Source organism: Trachurus trachurus (genome assembly GCF_905171665.1).
Source record: "Trachurus trachurus genome assembly, chromosome: 10".
Classification (NCBI taxonomy): domain Eukaryota; kingdom Metazoa; phylum Chordata; class Actinopteri; order Carangiformes; family Carangidae; genus Trachurus; species Trachurus trachurus.
The window spans coordinates 22,443,692-22,452,956 of record NC_139894.1 but is presented as its reverse complement, the minus strand read 5'-3'; the positions used below and the strand labels follow the sequence as shown (position 1 = coordinate 22,452,956).

General features: G+C 41.7%; 1 protein-coding gene across 1 annotated transcript; it reads right to left on the bottom strand.

Moving 5' to 3' along the window:
- Window positions 1–4,561: 4,561 nt before the first annotated feature.
- On the bottom strand, window positions 4,562–8,405 carry LOC310992338 (regulator of cell cycle RGCC). The gene is made up of 5 exons (XM_083980357.1): window positions 8,274–8,405; window positions 7,197–7,361; window positions 6,467–6,547; window positions 5,729–5,791; window positions 4,562–5,141 (listed from the first exon to the last, which is right to left on the bottom strand). Exons 1-5 carry the CDS (start codon window positions 8,293–8,295, stop codon window positions 5,134–5,136), a joined length of 339 nt encoding a protein of 112 aa, XP_083836483.1. The 5' UTR covers window positions 8,296–8,405; the 3' UTR covers window positions 4,562–5,133.
- Between the last annotated feature and the right edge of the window lie 860 nt (window positions 8,406–9,265).

Here is a 9,265-nt window from a genome sequence, read left to right as displayed (position 1 = left end):
TCAAGTTCTTGCTTGGGTGTCAAAAAATTATGAGTTGTGGTTTGAGTATGTCAGCAAATCAGTTAAAAGGAAGCATCATCCCAGCCATGAAGAAATGTTTCACACTATTGAAATACATAGAAGGCTCAGCAGCAATGCATTCTGGGTCCCACAGTCAAATCCAGAACCTAACCTTTGATCTTAAAAAATTGTCCACATTTGTCTCTGCGCTCTACTGAAGCTACGAGAAACATTTTCACAGCAGGAAAGATGCAGTGAGACCTCCTTATGTGAGTGACAGCTTACCAGCTTGCTACATTACAATAAAGAAAACTGTTTTTCCTGCCCACTAGGTAGCCCATGGCATTTGCTAAAAGTATGTTCCCCGTCACTTCAAGTCTTACATCCACATTTCTTCACAGCTTGTTTTTGCTCCCTTTTCTCACCGGTGTTCAATTTATAACTAGAATTTCCGATGGATGTTATTTAATATACAGAGGCTCTCCATAATCCAAGAATGGAGTTGTAGCATTTTTTCATCTCTTTGATATGTTTTGTGTTGTTTGCTTGAGTTTCTGTAATGATTTCAAGTAAATTGCCTGTCTGAGTTGAAAGAGGAAGGGTGAAGTGGTGTCAAGAAATCCCCAGTCAGCAGTGATGTAATGGCTCATTTGAAGTCCAGGGAAGACTGGATGACTCACATTCTTTGGGAATGAAATCCTCAGAAAGGAATTACACTGGTTTCCTCTCCCTGTACAGAGTCTCTGCAGTTAGAGAGCAAAACAGGAAATGACCGCGGCTAAAGGTGGAGGCTCGAATTTACGTGACAGTGACCACAAAAATCCTAATTAGCCATTAAAATGTATCTACTGAAATACTTACATGAAAATCACGAAATATAGCAGGATTAAATGGTAAATGGTAAATGGTCTTGTATTTATATAGCGCTTTACTATACCTGAACGATACCCAAAGCGCTTTACAGTACATCACATTCACCCATTCACACACACATTCACACACTGATGGCGGTAGCTGCCATGCAAGGCGCTGACCACGACCCATCAGGAGCAAGGTGGGTAAGGTGTCTTGCCCAAGGACACTACGGCAGCAACCGGGACAGAGCGGGATTCGAACCGCCAACCCTCTGATCATTGGACGACCCGCTCTACCACCTGAGCCACTGCCGCCCCAATTGTGGATGTAAGACTTGATTAATCTATTCCACTTTGGAAACCCAAGCAGCGCTTCACATTATTAAAGTGTTCTGATGATATTAAACATCAGTATTATTTGTAAGCACAGCAGGAAAGCAGGATAAATGCAGAGATGAAATAATTAAGATGAACTCTTCAATGGACAAGTAAAATCCTAGAAACAGTGGTGCTATGAGCTATAATCATTGGTTTATGACAGTGCTAACATGCTGATCTCTAGCAAGTATGAGCTAACATTTGCTAATCAGCATAAGCACAAAATACAGTTTAAGGCGCAGATGTAAATACTTCAAGGTAATATGGGGATCTCCAAGGTCATTAGAGTTCATCTTGAAAAGACATGGGCTGCAGTATGAATGCATCAGATTTCATGGTATCACATCCAATTGTTGGCAAGACGTTTCCCTAAAAACCATTAATGTAAACCTCATGGTTGTGCAAGAGGAAAAGTCAAAGCCATTAGGATTTATCCTCTCAGCACCATGAATCTCTTTTCCAGATTTCATGGCAATCGGTGCAATAGTTGTGATATTTCAGTCTGCAAGAGAGTAACGGACCAACTAATCCATTATCATTCCCAGACACACACTGACTGTTTTCAGTTATTATGGCTGCTACATATCAGATCAGTGTTTACAGCCTTAATATTTCACAATAGCATAATAACTGAAAAGTGGGGTTTACTTTACAGCCTTTTTGAATGTATGAAGAGATATCAAAAGAGATGCGCTACTTCACAACACACCAACAAAGTCCTTCAGTGGTTCAAGCACATCATTCTGCCTTTTGTGAGTTCAGCAAGAATAACAAAGCAGTGATCTGAGTCCCTGATCCGGGCTCACTAACCTCAGTTATGTAAGACCCAATCAGAATTTGACAATTCAGTGCTCGTGGTGACTAGGTTGCGTGTGTGTGTGTGTGTGTGTGTGTGTGTGTGTGTGTGTGTGTGTGTGTGTGTGTGTGTGTGTGTGTGTTGGGTGGTTGAGCCAGCTAATTCCTTGGGAGAGCATTGTTAGCCTGGACCATTTGGGGAGCTCTCAGGGGAAAGGCGTTGCTCCGGTCTCTCATCAGGCAGATGACAGAAGACTGCGTGCTCTGCATGCTGCACTCATCTCGACCACGATAGCCTCACTGCACAGGCCATATCTCTGCTTCATTTACTCATTGTCTGATAATAACAAGTGTCTCCTTTCTGCTATACTCAATTACATCTTCATTAGCTTGCTAACTAACTTAAAACAAACCAGCATTGTGTGCAGAGATTTTAAGTCTATGTGACATTTATTACCAAGGTGGCTGAGCCTATAGGTGACGGCCGTGAGGGGCACAACATGATATTTATTATGTCTTCATCTCTCTCAAAACCATTCACTGTCTCATCATAGCATCAATTCATTTTAATTTATCAGCTAATGAACTGAGTTCATTCATCATTTACCCTGTCTGTTATCTAAACAGGGCGACTGGCTAACATATTGGCCTCTTACTCTAGTGTGCTGCCAATCAAACACCCGCCTCACAGTAATTAGCAGATAAACAATGGGGAGGTGTTCCCATAAGACAAACTGATATATTACATCAGATCCCACTGAAGAGCAATCTAATAAAAATAACACAGCATAATTAGCTTCTGCTGACTTTTCGTGTACAATGAAATGGCAGCGTGGATTAGAGCAGGTGAGTGTGGCAATAATGTCAAGAACCAGACCAGATAATGAGTTACAGACCTGAAATGCATTGTAACAAAACCACAAAGTGGGAATTCTTATTAAACACCTTTTGGTTTCATTTGTAACACACCATCAGGTTTCCTGCATTGTTGCAATTCCTCATCCCCGGTCTCTGAGAACAGGATGTGCCCTTCATTTGAGGGAAGTTCTATCATGTCAAAGCAAACTTTGTTTGTACCATCCTGCAACAGCTGTGGCCTCAATCAGTCATCTTCGCCTTTCTCTAAGTGGAACAGACAACACAGGAGGAGCAAGTTACTCTATACCCCTCCTGTGTGTTTCCCTATTGTTTGAACACTCATTTTCCCTTTTGGTCTCCTTTTGTTCTCATTGTTCCTCTGTGCTTTACAGTAATGTCACATTTTGAACTCATTTGTTCTCAGTACTATTCACTTCCCCTCAAGCCAGCTCCAGCTCTTGTCCCGGTCAGCAGGGTTAAATAGTTGGTTTTGGAGTTCAGAGTGGAGCTGAACTTTCTGAATAAAGTGTCTTTTAATGAGACATAAACAGACAAGGAGCAGTATCTTAAATGTAACCTTCCTTCCCTTGGCCACTGACAATGTCAGAAAGCAGGTCCACCCAAGAAGTCTATCTATAATACATCACCGGGGCCAGCGGTATGGAAGACGGGTTGTATCAACCAGCCGTCTGGAGAATTTTAAGGAGGAAAAACACAATTCAATAGACTGCTGATCCTTGACCTCTCCACTTCCAAGAGGGCTACCTTCCCTTGACTTTAGCCACCCCGACAACAAAATCTCATGTGTGATCACAATAACAAGTCTATACAAATATTTCACCATTGCTTGCAGTTCCTCATTCTCCAGATGTAAGAATATTTTTGTGGACTTCAGCTGGATTATACCACTGATATCAGTCACTGTTAAACAACGAGTCACGAGTGAAAAATTACATCTTACAACCACAACCTTCACCTCACTACTCGTCTGTTTCTCTAAGCTGTGTTGCTCTGACAACAGGGAGGAGACACTTGTAAATGGATGACACATGGTAGACCTGTGCTGCAGTGAAATGACAGCAGATGGAAAAGTCACAGCGAGGTAACAGCTAAGATGTTCTTTTACAGGCAACACAAACAAAGCAGAACAATTTCCTCCCTCCAGTTCAAAGCTTGGATTTGTGGTAATAAGTTACAGTGGATTCACAGCCCCCACAAAAGAATTACAGCACAAAGTCTAAATGAGCATTGTTCCTCTCAGCACAACTGACGCATTTCCCTTTTAAGCCGACTTCACATGGTGTCTGAGCTAAATGTGTGTTTCCTGATTTTAGTGGCAGAAGTGAAACTCAAAGCATAACTAGAACAGACATACAGGAAGCATAGGAACAAACAAAGAAGAATGGGTGAAGGGCTCCCGAGACATGTGCTCTGACACTGGCAACAGTCTGTTTAGGGGATAGTGAGGGTGCAGGAACACTGAATATAATTTGTTGTCACTACTGTCAGGAGTATTTTCTAAGAAAGTGAAAAATCTTCAACATAGTGCATTTGTGTGTCGGCCAGCAAGGAGGAACCTGGAGCCAGACTAAATTTAGTTCTGCATGTCATCAATAAATCAAACGGAGTAGAAAATCAAATCAAATCTTTGCTTTATTTATATGTGCATTCATCTGTACAACAATTTATATTTAAAAAAAAGAATATTCACAAAACCTGTACACGGGAAATGTCAGCATAAAAATTACTTTTGATGTCACACAGCAGATCTGAACCCCTTGGACACGAAATAAGTTTAAATCTAAAGCCTCCTATAAAAAAGAAATACAGTATATGGCACTGTAGATTTAGGGCCGTTTACTGGCAAAGTACTTATGGGACTTTCAAACGTGACATAAACAAGCTCTCTATACTTAAGCAACGTTTCTCATATGCCCGGACAGGGAGAAGCTTTGTCTTTTTTGGAGAATATGTTACACATCTTGGATCTGATGCTGCAGGGACGTCATCTTGCTGGCTGAGTGCTACGTTGCCAGGGGTCTGAGGGTGTTCTTGCATTTTGGAATGGAGTGCCCTTTTAATTTCTGATGGTAACCTTTTCCCCTGGAGCAGCCAGGGGAGCATTTACTCCCTCAGATCCGCTCCGGTGTAGATCTGCTCCGCAGTAGCCAGCCATGTCGCCCCCGGCCTGCCCCCCCACCCCCCCTCCATCTCCCTCCCCTCACCGTGGCTTGCTATCTCTCTCTGTTCACATCTCTGCAAGAGAGGGAGAAAAAAGGAGAATAAGCACACAGGCATGTTAACGCTCACGTTAAAAAATGCACAGACTATTAAATGAGCCTTGTAAAGATACAAGGGGAGTTACGATTAATTTATAACATTAATTCTCTCTGTGCTGAGACAACTGATAGCAGAGAATGCATGTTTTGTTCTTGGTTGTGGTCTGTGAGTGTGTGGGGACATGTATGTGTTCCCGGGCCTCTGAAACACCACTGCTTTACAGCTGATAGCAGGATCATGATGCTTATGTAGTCAAGTATGCTATTATCACTAAAGGGCGAGTAGATAGTCCACCTGAGTCCCCAGACATGGCATTTACACACAAGAGGTGCTCAGAGATAAACGGGAGCGGGAGGTGGGAAGGGAGGGGAGGGGGGGTAGTACAGGGTAGAAACAAGGCAGCTACTGGTACGCACACTGGATTTCAATGTGTAACAAAACATGCAGTCTGTCAGCATCTCCGCCACCATTACAGACTCTAGCCTGCTGGCTTGTCAGATTAAGTGCAAAAGGAATAAAGAAAAGATTGAGTGATAGGGGGTATAATTCCCTTAAATACACACCAGCAAGTTCCCGGTCCAACATGTCGATAAAACTCTCAAGTTCCCTTGTGTCTCCCAGCTTGGCTGCAGAGAGAGGACAGAATGAAGTGGAATTTGAGAAACTATAGTGAAAAAAAAAGCAGCAATGGAATATTTTAGTGGAGAAATGCAGTTCAGTTCAGTGGTATTTCCTTTGGACCAAAAGCTGAAAACTAATCTAAGTCCCAGAATTACATATGAACCAAGCTGCTTTTGGACTGGCAAAAACATTTTCAGCCTCTTTTCTACAAATGGAAATAAAGCTGTAAAACCTAAGCAGTTTGATGGATCCCACCAGGATCGCTGCTGTACATATGTAAGGTAAGCTCCTCTGGATAAACACAATTAGAGCCAATGGCACCTCCTGGCCAACGTCTTGTTTTCTTCCTTTGAGATGTATGTGTACTCTGTGCATCTGCATGCGACAACATACAGTAGCGCCTATTCACTTACATACATGCACTTACACACACACCTGGGCCACTGTCTCCTCAACATAACAGCACAAATAACCTCTGCAGGAGACTTGCAGAAGAGGGGGGGGCTGAGACGTGACAGTCACAGCGGCAGGCACTTTGTTGTGTAAAAACAAAAGAGCTCCAGGCCTAATGTAGAGTTTTTTTGTGTGGCTGTGATAGTGATCAGAGTAAAAGTGATAGTGATCACTGTAAGAACTAGGGCTATCTTGGATAGAGATAGGCTGATGGAAGCCTCTAGTACCTTTCGGTGCCAGCGTTATGCCTGCTGTGTGAAGCTCCTCCTCGCTGGTGTTCAAACTGTTTCCCAAAGACGCTTCACTGCCTGAGGGGAGAGAGAGAGAGAGAGAGGGAAACAAAGAGGGAGTGAGCAGAGATTATACACAGTAGACAAGCACTAAGGCCAGCCCATGCAAATGATCAACAATAACAATGACAGTAATTTTTAACACAATGCAGGACTTGCACGTAATGATAATAGCAAGCAGTAAAGTGAAGGTAAACGCCTGTTTGCTGTAAGCGACTCCCGTGTGTCAGCTTCTGAAAGCAGCTTGCCTGTTGAAACATTAGGGGGCCAAAATACTTTAAATAATGACGACACATGGGAGCAGAGAAATACACTTTCTTCTTTTATCTCCTAACCGTCAACAAATGCACAACAGCAGCAATAACAAATAAAAAAAGACAATTACAAAAGATGGGTTATCCATAATTGCGCTTCATTCCAGTAGAAAGCTATTGTCATGAACAAAACGCCGTCTTAAAGAGAAGTGTACAGGGATACAACAGTTTCATGCAAATTAAAAGTGTCAAGCGGCAGATGTTTGGGCTGATAAAGGGGCTCCGCTGCCACCCATGGGGCCTTCATACAACCGAAGTCACCGACAAATGATGCAGTAAATACTGTCATTGTCTCGACTGTCTATGGTGTTTTATCCAAATACCATCTTAATCACAATATCCCTGGTACTCACTGTAGTCAGAGTCCTCCACTCCACTGTCATCTCCCGGCCCCATGCGACTTTTGGCCTCTTGCAGGACTCGCTGGTAAGCATGGGGTTTGCTTTGTGGTGGGGCCTTCAGCTCCTCCACCACATCCTGGAACTCCTGAAGCAACTCTCCCAGCTCCTGCTCTAAGTCTGCGGAAAATGTGACGGCAGTTGGAAAGAAATCCCATTACTTCACTGAGAGAAAATGTTTAGATCATATAAGGTTGTTTCAGAAAGCCCAACTGAGGATTGACAGGCAGAGTTTTACTCTTTAGGATTTAAAATATATGTTTTGGAAATGAAACTATAATTTGTCAATAACCTAGGAAATGTTCCAGTATGAGAAATCGCTTATTATTGCAAATAATGCGAGGTTGAGAATCAAATTAAATAAAAGCTAAAAGCAAAAGCCTTCACTTAAAGTGTATGTCACTCAGTGGACTGTGACGGATAACTTGATGTGGGAAAATAAACCTAAACGCCCATAAGGCATATAAAATACCAACCAGCCTGTTTAACACCTGGTCAGCAAACTGTGATGCAAAAAATGTCACAGAAGTTTCATAATAAGTTTTGTGCTTAAGGCTATAATAAAACTATTCCTTGAATATATACAACACCACTATAAAATACAAGATGCAGTATAGGACCAACAGATCTCAGTTTACCCACCATATCACAGTCATTTCAATAGACTAAAGTGAATTTTAACATGTGTAGAGAAATAGGACACAGAGAGACTATATTCAAAAACGTAAGAAAATGAAATTAAGAAAAAAAAAAAAAGGATAAAATTGTACAGACATGAAGCTGAGGCTGAAACGTACCGTTAAGTATGGCAGGCTACAAATCTGCCCACATGTTCAGTGAGGCTTTAATTGGTCCTAACTTCATGTGATATATTAACAAGAATTAAGTGAGTGTGAAATTTTAAGTGTAAAATATATGTTACAGCCTCTCTGAACGCATCATGCTGGCGGTAGTTGTTTCTTATAGGCCTATAATCATCATCAAGTAGTCTCATAATTTAAAACTAATGGCTCAAGCAGTCGTAACACTCACCTGTGGTAATGTCTGAAGACATAGCTGAAATAGAGGAGAAAACGCCGCCAAAGCTTGTGCTGCGTGTCAGGGTTCAGAGCGGTTTGAGGCTGACAGGCAGGACCGGAGTTTTATTCTTAAAGTCCTCCAGAGCCTCTCGACTAGCGGGTCGCAGCAGCCAATCAGCTCCCGGAGACAGAACAACCTCAGAGGTCTGCTCGAAGTGGAAAAAAGTGGGCGGAAAGTTGAAAGGAAACCCAGACGCAAATGAGACAGAATGTAATAAGCCGTTATGCAACTGCGGCTGAGACTTTCACTGTTTTTTTCCCCCATGTCTTCAAATAAAAGAAAACTTTTATGTACATTTTAAAAGTTGGACTTGTTTCCTCCTTTCAGTGTTTATAATAGATTTATCAGGTTTTGGGCACAAACAGGGAACAAATTGATTTTTTACTAAATGGCATCACTTAGAGTCGACGCTTAAGGAAGTGTGACCATCAATCCACACACTGAAGGTCACAGCGCTTAGTCAGATCATATCATCTCAATATTAATCTCAATATTAATATAGGTATGTATACATATCATACCTGTTTTTTATTTAGCTGCATACTTTTAATTGAGTCAGTTAACTATGTAGTGAGGGAGTAAGCATTGCCTATTCGAGTTTAAAGAATAAAGAGAAAAAAAATCAATGTCTAAAATAATACACTTTTTAATGAGTAGCCTATAGTAGCTTTAAGTGGTGCAGTATTCTGCTCTGCCAATAGAGGTCCCTCAAGTGTGATTCTTTACTCTACCAGCAGCTGTCCAAATAGGACTAGGCCTATATCATGCAATCATGCTATCATGCAATTGGCAGTCACAGAGTTGTATGTTCACCAGTGGTAGAGGTACTAAAATACTCTATTACTATTCACATTCCTTTAAACATTGATTTAAGGAAAAGTAAAGAGGCATAATTAGCAAAATACACAAAAGTTGTCTGAAGATGTGCTTCTAAGATTTACTTC